Genomic DNA, 16701 nt, shown 5'->3' with positions numbered 1-16701 from the left:
TATATTTGTCCCCTCCCAGAGAAGAGGCTTCAGTCCATCCAGCACACCCAACTTTGACATTCAACTAGATAATTACAAATGAAGGAACCCGGAATTCAAATTATGTAGGCTGAGGCATCTCATAAAAGCAGTTTATGGTATTCAGTTAGCTTGATTCAGGTACAAAGCACAGGCTTACACTACTACCCTCTCATATTCTTAGCCCTCCTATCTCTCCACTATAGGGTTTCTAGCTATATATAACTTTGTCCCCCCAACCAGGCCCAGGCTGAGCTAAGAACCTTTACACCTTCCTTCTAGCCCCCAAAGGAAAGATAGCAATATGATGTCTCTCTTCCCTCTGACATTTAACGTACATCCATCTAGTGGATCTCGTTTGCCTTCCTCTTGGCCTTTTAAAACACACACATACAAATACTGTTCTTCTTTTATGTTCTAGTTATTTAACGATGTATTCTGCTCCCAGCCTCCCTTTTCTCCTTCCCTATCCCACCCCCGTTAGACCTGTCATCGTCAGTCTTTTCAGCTTTACTCTCTTTTTATGCCACTTTCAGCTTGTTCTCTCTTGGATTTTATTTTTTTCCACAGCTCTGGCCTCTAGGTTTTGCAAATTTTAGCATGTATTAGAATCATCCAGAAGGCCTATTAAAACATAGATTGTTGGGCCTCTCCCCCAGAGTTTCTGATTGGTGGTGTGGCCCTGAGAATTTGCAAGATCCCAAATAACGCTGATGCTTCCACACTTAAGAACTGCTCTAGGCATTGCCTACTAAATCCTGGTTCACCGGAAAGTAGTATCTGTTCTTAGCATGGACTCTCAGATTTCTTTCAAATATTCCTTTTTCAGAGCTTCATAGTATGTATACTTCTGAATTTCAAAAGCAACTTCCAAGTGGTTTATGGTCAGGAATGCAGACTCCTGAAGTCAGACTGTTAAAATTTAAATGCTAACTCCAGATTCATTTCCTGACTCCACCACTTACTAGTTCTGTGACCTTGGGCAAGTTATTTAATCTCTCTATGTCTCCACTTTCTGAACTGTAAAATGGAACTAACAATAAAAACTATATCATAGGGTTGTTGTGAAAATTAAATATCAAAAACACCTTGAAAAGTGCCTGGCACGCAGTTCGATAATTGTCAGTTAACTATCATTATTACATTTTTAAAAATTTAAGTACCCAAATTTACATCTTAACAGATATTACTTGCTACCCACCCCTCCCTCCCATTGCCCAATCTGGGGTTAGCAGCTATGAGTCACAGTATCCCTTTAAACATTTTGCTTTGCTTCCACATAAGGAATTCTCTGTAACTAAGCAAAATACAATTTTCCAGAGAAGATAGCAAACATGCTGATTAAATGTTCTAGTTACAGGCCACAAAAATCATTATGGAGTCTTCCTTTCAAGCATAGTACATATAGAGTCTGGGATAGATAACCCTTTTGGGGGAAAGTTGTTGAAAAGAATTCTAATGAGCAAAGCAGGAATAGCCACTTCAAATATCAATTGCAGCTGGAAATAAGAGTCTTGAAGACTAAATACTACCTTATCACCATTTCTAGCTATGCCCGCATTTTCCGATTAGAATTGATAGTAAAATATGACACATATAGTGAGAGTAGAGATGGAAAAGCAAGACCATGGCATATCCCCTCTTTGAGTTTGTGAGGAAAAAATTAACTCTCCAGTCACAAATTTAGAGATTGCCCCAAATAGTCTTAAAGGTTTCAGACAGCTACTTTTACATAAAGTTGTCTCTCCAAAGCTTTCTCTTTACAACTTTTTTCAATTCTTTGTATTACAGAGAAAGCCTCTATCGGAACTTTACAACCTGCTACCAGCCCCTTAATAAAGAAAATGTGCTCAGCGTTCAGAGAGCGATGATGAATCAGTGAAAGGCAGGGAGCAGGGAGGACATGGCAGGAAGATGAAAGACCAGTTGCTGAATCTTTCGACAGCCCAGTGGTTCCCTAATGAAGTTCCCACAATTCTAAGGTGAAATGAAAAAAATAAGGGCATTTAGTGCTTTTTTTTTTTTCAGCTAAATGTATTTAATTTAGGGACTGTCTATTATTAACAGATCACATTCTTCTTATGCCTGGAGCATAGGCTAACTAGCCTGTATTTGTGTACGCTCCCCACACTTTCATTTACATTTTACTGGCCCATGAAATCCAAAAATCTGGGGACCACAGGCAAAACCCACCATTGCCACAATCACTACTTCCCTACCCCCATCTGATAGTAAAATCTCTTTCACTCCAATGTTAGGAAAAAATCTTATGAAGAAATCCTGGATCATCTTTGATTAGATCTGTTTTTAGACACTCCCTCCTCATATTGAGCCAAAAGTCTGTCTTCCTCTAATTCGTACCCAGTCTTTGGACAAATGCATTCTTTTTTCCCTAGGCAAGCCCTTCAAATATTTAAAGACAGCTATGATGTTCTCTTACATCTTATGTTTCTCAAGCTAAATATCCATGATCTTTCTCTTCATTCGACACATTATACTTCAATTACTAGAGCTTAAACTTGCACTCACTTTTTTGGGAGCCACATCACACTATCAAATCATTAAACTGTCAGCTGAAACCTCCAAGTCTTTTACATAAAGTTGTCTATATGCATGCATGTTGTGTCACACCTATTCTACAGGTGTGCAATATTTTTTGAACCTTCTTTCATCCCTTCTATATCTTAATCTCAGGCATAAAAATAATGACTAGGATGAGGGTCAACTTCAAGATGTCCAATGTTATTTCCTCTCTTAACTAAGTAAGATCCCCGAGGGAAGATACTATATCTCACAGTACTTTTTTTAACCCCCATTATAGCTTGCATAGAATTGAGTACACATCCATTCAATACTTAGTTGGTTTTGCAGTGTGACGTCCTTTACCTATGTATGCAGCCTGTATATAAAACATTGCAGGGGAAACCAGGAAGGTAACTTGCTGGACCTGACCAATGCTACACACCCTGTGTATGACACTATCTTGATCCCCAGATATTCTCTGCCTATGAACCCTGTTCCCTTGCTTTTGTTGCAAGGAATTACTTACGTAAAATACCCCCAAGCCCTCTAAAAATTATTTTAACTTGTAGGGGCTAACCCCAGATATGGGTAAAAGTAGTCATATCTAAGGTAAAATAAAAATATAGTACCCTAAATATTTTTACTGTATAAAGAAACCAATGAAAATTGTCTTCAAAATGCCAACATTTATTCTGAAGATCTGACTTCGGAGAATTTGATAGACTAATGAGTGAAAGTAAGAATGTCCTACAATACAAGTTACATTGCCCTATACTACTCCCAAGATCTGGTCGGGAAACTCTGGGTGCCTTTCCTGCTTTCTCCTTTAAGAAAGACTAGAAATTAGAGATTCTCAGATCCAGAAGGTAACAATGGAGAGCCAAGCAGATATTTATCGAAGGCGTGCTAAATGCCCAAACCTGCAATGCACTTTGGGTATAATCATGTTTGAAAAACACAGATATTCGTTCTAGAACCAAAACAATATTTACCATTCAACCTATCTTTCCTGAATAACCAATGAGATGGGACAGGGGAAAAAGTACAAAATACAGTACTTGCCTTTCAAGAGCTTATAATCTGGTGAAAGAAATCAAAGTAGTTCGCTAGAGAAAAATTAAGTGCTAAACTGTGTAGTACAAACTTTAAGAGCAAGAGGAGCATAGAAAAGACTACAACCAGCATGGGCTTGACTAATTTGAAAATTGCGGAGGTGAGAGAACCTAAACTGAACCTTGAGAGATGGTAGGTACAACCTGGTTAGGTGCAGGTAAGGGAGAGAGGCAGGGAAGAGACAGAATGAACAGAAACACAAATGTGAGAACAAGCACAGCATGTAGAAGCAGGCATCAGTATGGTTTGTGCTAAGAAGAAAGGAACCTAACTGGAACAGAGAATTCCCTTGTTGACTGAAACAGTATCAGACAAGAAGTGTGATAAGGAGCATGTTATGTTGAAAGGCTTGAAACCAAGGGGTGGGGGTGGGGGGCGTAAGAGGGGGCTGCATGTTTTGCTTGTGTGTGTGCGTTTAACAGAGAAGTGACTTGAGGAAATCCACATTTTAGCCTATTAGGGCTGCAGCAAACACAGTGGATTACATTACAAACGGGAGAGGCAGGGAGACTAGCTTAGGATGGTGCAAAGTACAGCAGACAAAGATGCTTGTTGGCACTGAGGTTAGAGATAGACTTCCCCAATGAAGACACAAAGAACTCGATGATGTAGGGAATGAAGACGAGGGAAGAGTTCATGATAACATTAAGCATCTCTAGCCTGGGTGGGGGGGGAAACAACAACAACAAGGAATCACTGACAGGAAACTATAAATGTCCCTGCTGTTATCTTGTCTGAGAAACTAATTCATGTTGATAACAGCTGTCATGCCAATCAAGTAACTGAACTGCATTTTAATAGATGCCTTCAATGCCTTGACCTCAGGAGTGACAGGGGGTAGAAACCGAAGGGGAGCATCTTTCAACAGCATCCCTCACACTAATACAATGGAGGTGTTTGCTTACTCCGCTTACAATCACGGCCGCCGTTGCAAACTTCACCCTTAGAAAAATTAGGATTATTCCGGGAAAGATACCCATTCACCCTCTGGGTAGCAGGATCTTGCCAGTTCCTCAGCTGTCAGAGCGAGCTCGTGGAGAGAAGGGAGGCGCCTGAAGGAGGCAGCCTCCCAGGGGGGTCGAGGAAGCAGGGTTCAATCGAAGAAGTAAAACCACCGATGCCAGAAGAGTGAAAGACAGGGAAGGGACTCAGCTGAGGGGAGAGAGAGACCAGAGGACCGTTAAGCCCTTCCCAGGCCGGGAACCAGGCCAGCCCGGCCCCACGCGGCCTGGCGCGGCCCAGCCCCGCTCCCCAGCCTGGAAGTCCAGGAGCTCCCCCTCACCTGCTCGGGCTCATCGGACGACTGGGAAGCTGAGGCTCCCACAGTCGGAAACGCCACTGCAGCGCCAACCCGGAAGCATTGAAATCAACGGAAGTAACCAAGGCGTTGCTTCGGCAACGGCGGCGCAACCATTTCAACTCCGCCCCTTCCCAACCTGAAAACAAAGGCGCGAAATAAAAGGCGGAAGCGGCAGGGGTCTAAAGGCGAGGGTCAGAACCATTGTGGGCGCAGAGGCCTAGAGGGGCAACTGGACTTGCGGGAGGTGGAGGCAGGGCACCTAAGGCGTGAGAATTTGGCAGCTTCCCCAGTTAACGTGCTCGCCGGAGAGGAAAGAGGTGTCGCCTCGTCACCGCCAAACCCACCCACCTAGCGCGTGGAAGGACTAGAAAAGGAAGGGGCCTCTCCCCGGTATCAGGGCTTGCGGAGTTGGGCAAGGGGAGTGGTGGGCGTGGTGCCCTGCGAGCGCAGTAGGAAAAAGGCGGCAACGTGGAGCTGCTGGGGCAAAGGCTTCAAAACAAAAGTAGGAAAATGAGACATATGGATGAGCCAAATTTAGTGAGGTGCCTGGGCTCAATAAGAAAATAAAGGTCAAGGCCAGGCGCGGTGGCTCACGCCTGTAATCCCAACACTTTGAGGGTCCGGGCGCATCACTTGATGCCAGGAGTTTGAGACTAGCCTCACCAACATGATGAAATCCCGTCTCTACTAAAAATGCAAAAAAATTAGCTGGGTGTGGTGGCACGCACCTGTGGTCCCAGCTACTCGGGAGGCTGAGGCAGGAGAATCACTTGAACCCCGGAGGTGGAGGTTGCAGTGAGCTGAGATCATGCCACTGCACTCTAGCCTGGGTGACAGAGCAAGACTCCATCAAAGAAAGGAGAGAAAGAGAGAGAGAGAAAGGAAGGGGGAGAGAGAGAGAGAAAGGGAGGGAGAGGAAGGAGGGAGGGAGAGGAAGGGAGGGAGAATGAACGCGAAAGCACCTACTGGACGTCAGACATTAACGAGTGAAAAGTTACGGTCAGGCCCCTTACTTGAAGCTCTTGCTTTAATCAGAAACTTCACTTAAGAAAGAGCAAGTTGGATACCAAAAAGGGGACCATAAAAAGCTAAACGGATAAGGCAGAAAAACACCAACAGGGGAAATCCCAGTTAATCCAAACCTCATAATCTGCCAGCAGATGACAAGAGTCCAACCCCCAGCTTCCGACTCTGGCCCCTATGGCTGCTGGAAGGGGACACCGCAAAGCCCCCTGGGTGATTCAGTTAGCCAACGGGCTATGACGTCCGATTTTTGAGCCCCTTAACAACGTTCCCTAATCACGTGAGAGTACGCAATAGTAGGGTTTATTGCTTCTGTGCTATAAGGAAAAGTCAGTGCAAGGCATTTGGCCCTATATGGTTATTTGTTGAATGAATAAATATTTGGAACTGTGTCCTTCCAAAAGGATATTTCTCATTTTAGTTCACCTTGTTTTATTTTGCTGCGTTTTTTTGTTTGTTTGTTTCTTTTTGGACAGAGTGGCACTCTGTGGTCCAGGCTGGAGTGCAGTGGTGCGATCTCGGCTCACTGCAACCTCCGCCTCCCAGGTTCAAGCGATTCTCCTGCCTCAGCCTCCTGAGTAGCTGAGATGACAGGTGCCTGCTACCACACCCAGCTAAATTTTGTATTTTTAGTAGAGATGGGGTTTCGCCATGTTGGCCATGCTGATCGCAAACTCCTGGCCTCAGGTGATCCACCCGCCTTGGTCCCTCAAAGTGCTGGGATTACAGGCGTGAGCCACCGAGCCCGGCCTATGTTTTTGTTTGTTTTGTTTTCCATTTAAAAATTTCTTCAGGCAGCACACATGATCATAATATTAGCTGACATTGTGGAGTACCTACCATGTACCAAGGGTGGTGCCAAGAGCTTTTTGTGTTCCTAACTACCAGATAAGACAGGTACTATTATTTTCCCCCTTTGACGGTTGAGAACACTGAGGCCATAAAAGGTTAGGAGAGTAATTTAGTAAATGACAGAGCTGGAATTGCTCTTAAGCACTATGCTATATTGCTCTCATCTATACTATAGTTGGGAAGCCGAGGCAGGAACATCGCTTGAGCCCAGGAGGTCGAGACCAGCCTGGGCAATATAAGGAAACACCCGCCTCTACCAAAAATTTAAAAATTAGCCATGACTGTAATCCCAGTTACTCCGGAGGATGAAGAGAATCACTTGAGACCGAGAGGTCGAGGCTGCAGTGAGCCGTGATCGCGCCACTGCGCTCCAGCCTCAAATTTTTTTTGGTGGGGTGCGGTAGCTCACGCCTGTAATTCCAGCACTTTGGGAGGCTGAGACGGGTGGATCACCTGAGGTCATGAGTTTGAGACCAGCCTGGCCAACATGGTAAAACCCCGTCTCTACTAAATATACAAAAATTAGCCAGGCGTGGTGGCACATGCCCGTGATCCCAGCTACTCGGGAAGCTGAGGCAGGAGAATCACTTGAACCTGGGAGGCAGAGGTTGCAGTGAGCAAGACAGCCGTTGCACTCCAGCCTAGGCAACAAGTGCGAAACTCCGTCTCAAAAAAAAAAAAGTATATATATATATAATTTTTTATTTTTTAATAAAAAAATTTAAAAACATACACATACCACACTTTGGTTAACATGTTAGCAATTTAACTGCTTACTTATGGTTTTTCCAACATTCTCCAAAACTATAACATAAAAAATATAATCCTTATTATCAAAGTTGGTCATATTCCTTATAAATTGCCTCCTATTTGTAGTCTCTACCATAAAGACCAGTATTTGACTATACTGTCTCTTATGTTATGCTTGAATTCTGATCTCTCCAAGAGATAAGCTATTCAAGAGTATAGAATCATGTAATCTAATGGTTGGAGGGAAACTTAGAGGTCCCTTCTATAGTAGTCATTATAGACAACTGTCCAGTCTCTGCTGGAATACTTCTAGGGTAAGCATACAACATAAGTCAGCCGATTACATTATTGGATAACTCTTAGAAAGTTCCCACATGTATTAACCACAGTGCACTTTCCATTTTCTACTCTCCCCAGAGAAACAGCTGGTCTTAAAGAATGAAAAGAGCACTGTAGTTGAAGCTAGAAAACCAGTTTTTATTAATTGAGGCAAAGTTCACATGATGTTAAATTAGCCATTTAAAGTGAACAATTTAGTGGTGTTTAATACATTGACACTATTGTGCAACCATTTTCATCACCTAACATTTTCAAACCCCACATCCATTAAGCACTTGCTCGCCATTCCTCCCTCCCCAGATCCCCTGGCAACCACCAATCTGCTTTCTTTCTCTATGAACTTACCTATTCAGAAAATTTCATATTAATGGAATCATACAATATGTGACCTTTTGCATCTGGCTTTTTCACTTAACATAAGTTTTTGAGGTTCATTCAAGTTGTAGTGTCAGTACTTCATTCCTTTTTATAGCTAAGTAATATTCCACTCTATGTATACACTACAATTTTGTATCCATTCACTCACTGGTAAATATTTGAGATGTTTTCAAGTTTTGGATATTGTGAATAATGCTGCTATAAATATGTGTGTAAAAGTATTTGAGTATCAGTGTTCAATTCTGTGGGGTATATGCCTAGGAGTGAAATTGCCAGAAGATCTTCTTGAGGTCAGACTCTGTCATTTTCTATCTCTGGTGACTCTGGGTAAATTACTTAATTTTTCTGAGCCTCAGTTTCCTTATCCAAAGATTAAATATTCTAATACTCCTAGCACAGAGTCAGGCACTTAGTACATGCTTAACAAGAGTTAATTGCCTTTCTTTCTTTGTTCTCTCCTTAATAGTCCTCTGATGTATCAGCAACCCCAGCAGTGTTTTCTTCCACAAGCTTAACATCCCCTCAATCAGTTTTCATAAGGCATGCTTTCCAGACCTCCCACCATATTAATTATCCTACTCCTGGAAGATGTCAGGAGAGAAAAACTTTTCCTCTAACCTCTTAGGGTCAGTGCCTGCAGGCTGTAAATTAAACTAAAAACAGATGAACAGGAGAAAAGGCACGCACTTTTTATGAATATTTATGTGCACAGTTCACAGAAAAGAAGTGAAACTCAAAGTGGATAGACTCAGAGGCTTATATACCTTTTTAACAAAGCAAAGAGGGTTTTGGCTTCCAGAGATGATAAATTTTGGAGAAGTAACTAGGAAATATATGAGAGAAGAATAGAAGATAAGGCCTAATGGAAGATAAGGGCTATTTTAGTAAGGTCTGTTTATGCCAGTTCATTTTGGCTTCATCTTCCCATCTCCAATGACAAGTAAGAGTTGCTCTTTTCTCCCTAGTATAGGAGGACACCTTCCTCAAAGGGAAATTTATGTCCTGCTTTTAGACTGATAAGGAGAGGACAGAGAACTCTTCCTGCCCCTGTAGATGCACAATTATGTTTAGCTCAAAATAATCCTTATGCCAAAGTGACATATATTGGGGTGGCATATTCTGATCCCCTTCAAAGACAAATAAAGGTAAATTCATAAATAGTTAGCATCGCCTATTTGGTGGGGAAGGAGAGCATCTGTTAGATGTTAGGGATTGGAAACTACACCTAAGATGTGTTTTTTGAATTTAAAATTGGGAAAATTTTTGTTTTCATTAGAAGTCACCATTAAGGGCCGGGTGCGGTGGCTCATGCCTGTAATCCCAGCACTTTGGGAGGCCGAGGCAGGTAGATCATGAGGTCAGGAGTTCGAGACCATCCTGGCTAACACGGTGAAACTCCATCTCTACTAAAAATACAAAAAAATTAGCCGGGCGTGGTGGCACGCGCCTGTAGTCCCAGCTACTCAGGAGGCTGCGTCAGGAAGGAGAATCGCTTGAACCCAGGAGACAGAGGTTGCATTGAGCTGAGATTGTGCCACTGCACTCCAGCCTGGGCGACAAGAGTGAGACTCCGTTCCCCGTCCCCCAAAAAAGAAGTCACCATTAAGAAGAGTGAAAAGGCAAGCCCCACAATGGTAGATTTTTAATCCATGTATCCTACAAAATTAAAATCACAATACACACCCACCAGCGTGACCAAAGTTAAAAGGACTGAGGGTTGGCAAGGATGTAAAGTATTTCAAATTCTCACATACTGCTAGTAGGAGTGTGTGTTAATTTTCTATTGCTGCATTAAAAATTTGCCACAAATTCAGCAGCTTAGAACAACACACATGTACTGTCTCACAGTTTCTGTAGATCAAGAGTCCAGGCATGACTTCACTGGGTCCTGTGCTCTGGGATCTCACAAGGCTACAATCAAGGCGTTGGCCAGACTCATATATTTAAGACTTGACTGAGTGAAAATCCACTTCCACACGCACCCAGATTGTTGCAGAATTTATTTCCTTGTACCTGTAGCACTGAGGGCTTCAGTTTCTTTCTGGCTATTGACCAGAGGCCACTCTCAGCTGCTGAGGCTGCCCCCATTTTCCTGAAACGTGACTCTTTCCACAGACAGTTCACAATATGGCCACTGCTTCTTCCAGGCCAGTAGGAGAATGAGAGCCTAAGATGTGATTTTATCAGTGCAGTGTACAGTGGGACTATTACTTTCTTTGGTGAAGACTATACATAGTTTTCAAAATTACAATAGCTTTATTATTTTTTCTGATTATAAAAAATGCATAGTTATTATAAAACACTAAAATATACACAAAAGTGGAAGGAAGGTAGCAATCACCTGAAATCCAAACATCCACTGCTACTCTTGATAGTCAAGAGCCTCCTCCTAGTCCTCACCATGCATACACACATGCTTATCCTATAATTCTTGAGATAGATGTGTTCATGTCATGTGCTTCTGGAGAGTGGCCTTATGTCCTTGTGTACTGGAGTCAGTGGCCTGGCTATTCCTAACTTATGGTCCTCCTACATCAGGAAGCAGATTTTCTGCTTTTGTTTTCATAACAAGTAATACTCCCTCGCCTGGCCCCAATTTTAAAGTGATGCATCTTCATGGAGGGGAAAGGAAAACACAAAAGAAAATTTTCAAACACACACAAAAAAGATAAAAACACAAAAGAGGTTGGGCGCAGTAGCTCACACCTGTAATCCTAGCACTTTGGGAGGCTGAGGCGGGCCTGAGGTCAGGAGTTTGAGACCAGCCTGACCAACATGGTGAAACCCCGTCTCTACTTTAAAATACAAAAAACAGTCAGGCGTGGTGGTGCACGTCTGTGATCCCAACGACTCAGGAGGCTAAGGCAGGAAAATTGCTTGAACCCCGGAGGCGGCAGTTGCAGTGAGCCAAGATCAAGCCACTGCACTCCAGTCTGGGCAACAGAGTGAGACTCCATCTCAAAAAAACTAGCAATACACACACACACACACACACACACACACACACAAAAGTAAAATGTAAGCGTCATCCCCACTACCCAGATACCAGCATTAACATTTTTCCATCTTTCATATATTCATATAAATGCTGCATAAACCTAGTCTTACCTGTGCCTTCTTGCAGACCTCACTCACTCCTCCTTGCTGTCCTGGAGAGCCACCTTCCCTCTCCATTTATCTTTCCTATCAGCTTCACATTCTTCCTAGGTTACCACAAAAAGAAAATCTTCTAACCCTGTGTCACCCTCTAGATTCTGCTTGATCTCCTTCCATTAATAGCCCTTTAAACTTTTTTTTTTTTTTTTTTTTTGAGATGGGGTCTATCTGTGTCACCCAGGCTGGAAAGCAATGGCACTATCATAGCTCACTGCAGCATCAACCTCCTGGGTCCAAGTAATTCTCTACCTCAGCCTCCTGAGTGGCTGAGACCATAGCCATGCACTACCACACTTGACTGGGTTTTTATTTTTTATTTTGTAGAAAGGGTTCCTCCCTATGTTGCCCAGGCTGGTCTCAAACTTCTGGGCTCAAGGGGTCCCAATATTAATATTCTTTGGCTCACGCCTATAACCCCAAAACTTTGGGAGGCCAAGATGGGCAGATCACTTGAAGTTAGTAGTTTGAGACCAGCCTGGCCAACATTGTGAAAACCCATCTCTACTAAAATTTTTTAAAAATTAGCTGGGTGTGGTAGTGGGCACCTGTAATCCCAGCTACTTGGAAGGCTGAGGCAGGAGAATCGCTTGAACCCGGGAGGCAAAGTTTGCAGTGAGCCAAGATCATGCCACTGAGCTGCAGCCCAGGTGACAGAGCAAGACTCCCCCTCAAAAATAAAATATATACATCTATATATGAAATATCTATATTCTGTATATTGTATTTAGCTCAATACATCTAAAAATATCATTTCAGCATGCAATCAATATAAAAATTACTAATTAAATATTTTAGTTTATTTCCATACTAAGTTTTTGTGTATTTTACACTCACAGCACATCTCAATTTGGACTAGCCACATTTCAAATGCTCAATAACCACATGTGGTGACTGGCTCCCGCAGTAGGCTGCAGAGATCTATCTCATTGCTCCATCTGATGAATTATCACGTAGCTTCTCCAGCATCCCCCTAAGGAATTAGCCTCCTGCTACTCAAGTGTGCTCCACTGGCAACATCAATATAACCTGGAGCTTGCTAAAAATGTAGACTCTCAGGCCTCAGCCAGAATCTATTTAAATAAGAATCTGCATTTTAACACTATGTCCAGATGATTTGTTTGCATATGAAACTTTAAGAAGTCTGTTCTGCCCCTGTTAAACGCTTCCAGTAGCAGGGAGCTCACTATTCCACCCCCAAAGAAGCTCATTCTATAGTTAAATGGTTCTAAATTATTAGAAAAACATTTATCTTTCCTTTACTGAGTATTCCCTATGATCCTGGCACTGTGCTAAGCACCTCATGCAAATTATCTCATTCAAGCCCGGCAGTCTATGAGATAGAGGCTAATTTTGGCTCCTTTTGTTATCATTATGGTTTTTTTTTTAATTTTTCATTTTTTTGAGACAGAGTCTCACTCTATTGCCCAGGCTGGAGCCCAGTGGCGTGATCTCAGCTCACTGTAACTTCTGCCTCCCAGGTTCAAGTGATTCTCCTGCCTCAGCCTCCTGAGTAGCTGGGATTACAAGCGTGTGCCATCACGCCCGGCTAATTTTTGTATTTTCAGTAGAGACAGGATTTCACAATGTTGGCCAGGCTGGCCTCAAACTCCTGACCTCAGGTGATCCGTCTTCCTCAGCCTCCTAAAGTGCTGGGATTACAGGCATGAGCCACCGCGCCTGGCCCGTTGTTGTTTTACTGTAGAAAAATGTACATTACAGCCAGGAGCAGTGGCTCATATCTGTAATCCCAGCACTTTGAGAGGCCAAGGTGGGTGGATCACTTGAGGTCAGGAGTTCAAGACCAGCCTGACCAACATGGTGAAACCCCGTCTTTACTAAAAATACAAAATTAGCCAGGCATGGTGGCGCACGTCTGTAGTTCCAGCTACTCGGAAGGCTGAGGCAGGAGAATCACTTGAACCTGGGAGGCGGAGGTTGCCGTGAGCCAAGATCATGCCACTGTACTTCAGTCTGGACAACAGAGTGAGACTCCGACTCAAAAAAAAAAAAGGACATTACATTAAACTTACCATTTTAACCATTTTTAAGCAGACAATTTTATGGCATTAAGTACATTCCCAATATTGTGTAACCATCACCACTGTCTATTTCCAGAAATGTTTCATCTTCCCAAACAGAAGCCTATTAATCACTTCCCCTCTCCCCTCTCCCAGCCCCTGGTCACTACTATTCTACTTTCTCCATGAATTTGCCTATTCTTGGTACCTGATATAAGGGAAATCATACAACATTTGTCCTTTTGTGTCTGGCCTATTTCGATTAACATAATGTTTTCAAGGTTCATCTACATTAGGCCCTGTATCAGAATTTCCTTATTAAGGCTGATTCATATTCCATTGTATGTACAGAGCACGTTTTGTTTATCCATTCTTCTATAGATGAATATTAGGGTAGTTTCCACATTTTGGCTATTATACATGTTATGAACACTGGTGTACAAGAATCTGTTTGAGTCCTTGCTTTCACTTTTTGGGGTATATACCTAGGAGAGGAATTGCTGGATCATATGGTAATTCTATGTTCAACTTTTTAAAGAACTGCCAAACTGTTTTCCACAGTGACAGCATTGTTTCATCACAGCCCTTAAAAATACAGCAGTTATTGTGGCTACTTTTATGATCAGAAAAATGTTTAAACATGCTGTTTTATGAAAACTGAAATATAGACAACTTTTTTCCTTTATTGGAAATATTTATTTAACAATAACAACAAAAAAAACAGAATACAAAGAGTGGTCCTAACAAACTAGTGGTCTTTAATTTTTAGTGGCAATCCATATTTCTAGTGATGCTTTTAGAAAACAATGTAACAAACATTTAAAAGTCATGCTAATATTACTAATATTTACACCTTTCATCGCAGTTGGGTAAGTATCCAATTGGATACATATCCTAGTAAATTTTTAGCTACCAAACAAAAATTGAACTGATATTCATAACATAATGGTTTATTTTCCTATTTTTCCTGGCTATCACGTGCCTTATATTTTTATAATGAAAAAGGGTACCAATTGTTTAAATGTCTTTAAAAACTACCCGTCTACCTATATAGCAAGTTTTAACATGATTCTTCGAGTCATCCCTTACCCAAGAAATTCATCTGATTCTCTACCCTGTAATGTATACTTCATATAAACTTCTATAATCCTTTATTCATCACCTTCTATAATGTTATCAGTAACCTCACTGGCCTCACTTTGGTGTTTTCTTCTTTAAATCTGCTACTCTAAAACAAAGGTCAGCCATTTTTTTTCTTTTAAATGGCAAGATATTAAATATTTTAGGCTGTACCTGTCACTTGATCTGCGCAACTACTCAAAGTTGCCACTGTAGCACCAATGCAACCACAGATCACATGTAATAAGTGAACATGGTTGTGTTCCAATAAAATTTCGGGCCAGATATGTTACCAACCCCTGCTCTAAAGAAATCCTAAACTAGTATTGTTTAGGCAGAACTAGCAGTTGAGACTAGAATAAAATAGGATATAATTAAATATCAGAAAATTAAATGGTCCTACTTGCAGACCATAATGTATGATTTAAATATTATACTTCAAAATTTACAAGAATGTGTGAACTGAACTGATAAGCTAAAAAATTCCTAGGTTAAAAAAAAATCAAATGTGCACACCTATTCAATGAAAAATTGTCTTACTCTGCGGAAGAGCTTGGGACAACGATCAGATTCCACCACCTGCTTGCAACCAAGCCCATGCAATTACTAGAAAATGTTGGATACTGGCCAGGCGCAGTGGCTCACACCTGTAATCCCAGCACTTTGGGAGTCCAAGGCGGGCAGATCACCTGAGGTCGGGAGTTCAATACCAGCCTGGACAACATGACAAAATCCTATATCTACTAAAAGTACAAAAATTAGCTAGGCAGTGGCATGCACCTGTAATCCCAGCTACTCGAGAGGCTGAGGCAGGAGAATGGCTTGAACACTGGAAGCAGAGGCTGTGGTGAGTTGAGATCAAGCCACTGTACTCCAGCCTGGGTGACTGAGACAGACCCTTTAGAAAAAAAAAAAAAACTGAAAATGTTGGGTATAAATGATTCAACAAAGGAGAATTTCTCAGAAATTTTCTGTTTGTCTCCTTGGATTTAAACTCAAAATGGTGGCATAAATAGACCTAATTAATTCAAGTTGAGGGGTAATACTGCAAAAAGACATAAAGAAAAGCTAGAAGAGAATTTATCAGTAAACCCCCTTCCTCTCTGCTCTTATTTTATAAAAAGTAAATAGTAAACCCTCAGAAATGAGAGCATTCTAATCTTAAAGTCGAAAAAAAGAAAAATCCCAAAGGAAAAAAAAAAGGTAATAAATCAAAATCAACCTCGCATAGCCTTTTCCTAAAAAATGAAAGCAACAAACATAGAAAGACAGGCTAAATAAATCTATATTACATTGAAAAATTACAGATTATATCTTTATTAACATTTTCCTTGGCATCAGATTCCTTGCTGTTCCAATACGGTTTTATCTCAGTTAAGAATGCCTGTCTCAGTTCAGCCTGGAAATTCACCACAGGCGCTTGCTGCTGCTGAGAAGGCCTCGGGTATAACTGACATTTTTGGTTCTCAGTGAGGTGGTCCTTTTGCGTTTAACTTGGACTTCCACCTCTTGCGCATGCTGGTCTGTAGTCCGTCTCAGGTGTTAGTGATCCCTCGCTCGCTCCAGCGCGTCACTGACAGCTCCTCGGGCATCAGAGACCTCTAGTGGCCAGCCGCTCTGCTCTGCCAACAAAGATTTAAACACACACAACACACACACACACACACACACACACACACACACACACACTCCCATTGCCCAGTGAAATACACGTTAATGCAATCTTTCTGGGATTTCTTTTTATGACAATTGTTTCTTCAAATAAACGTTTTGTTCGTTCCCATGGAATTCTAAACATGCTTTTAAAGGAATAATATTTTAGAAATGTACTTACCTTGAAATATACAATTTTCCAAATAATATGCAGCCATCAGAAATTATGTTTATGGGAACCATGTAATAATAATTAATAAACCCTACCATCTATAGACTGCCTACTATATTCCAGAAACTTTACGTACACCAACTCTAATCCTTACAACAACACTGTGTAGCCTTTAGCCTCTGACAGACCAGGTTTCGCTAGCTGTGTGGTCTTGCATAAGTACCCAACCACCCTGTCTTCAAGTTTCCTCACCTGTGAAAACAAGGATCTACCAGACTTATCTCTGG

At 41.8% G+C, this 16701-nt stretch overlaps 2 protein-coding genes across 5 annotated transcripts in view; one reads left to right on the top strand and one right to left on the bottom strand.

Annotated features, from left to right (window-relative positions):
* SLC25A14 (solute carrier family 25 member 14) overlaps nt 1–5020 on the bottom strand; it is a 34006-nt gene extending 28986 nt beyond the window's left edge. Inside the window, exons 1-2 of one of the 4 annotated variants that reach the window (XM_050777471.1) lie at nt 4937–5020; nt 4560–4806 (exon numbers count right to left, since the gene is read on the bottom strand). In XM_050777471.1, the coding sequence (XP_050633428.1) occupies nt 4560–4634 (75 nt within the window). In that variant the 5' untranslated portion in view covers nt 4635–4806; nt 4937–5020. The other 3 variants (XM_050777475.1, XM_050777472.1, XM_050777473.1) reach the window with 3 other exon arrangements.
* Nucleotides 1–16701, top strand: part of AIFM1 (apoptosis inducing factor mitochondria associated 1) — a 409113-nt gene that overhangs the window by 187740 nt on the left and 204672 nt on the right. The window lies entirely within an intron of this gene.

Source organism: Macaca thibetana, chromosome X, assembly GCF_024542745.1.
Source record: "Macaca thibetana thibetana isolate TM-01 chromosome X, ASM2454274v1, whole genome shotgun sequence".
Lineage (NCBI taxonomy): Eukaryota > Metazoa > Chordata > Mammalia > Primates > Cercopithecidae > Macaca > Macaca thibetana.
Note: the sequence above shows the minus strand (reverse complement) of the source record. Positions and strands in the feature narration are given on the sequence as shown.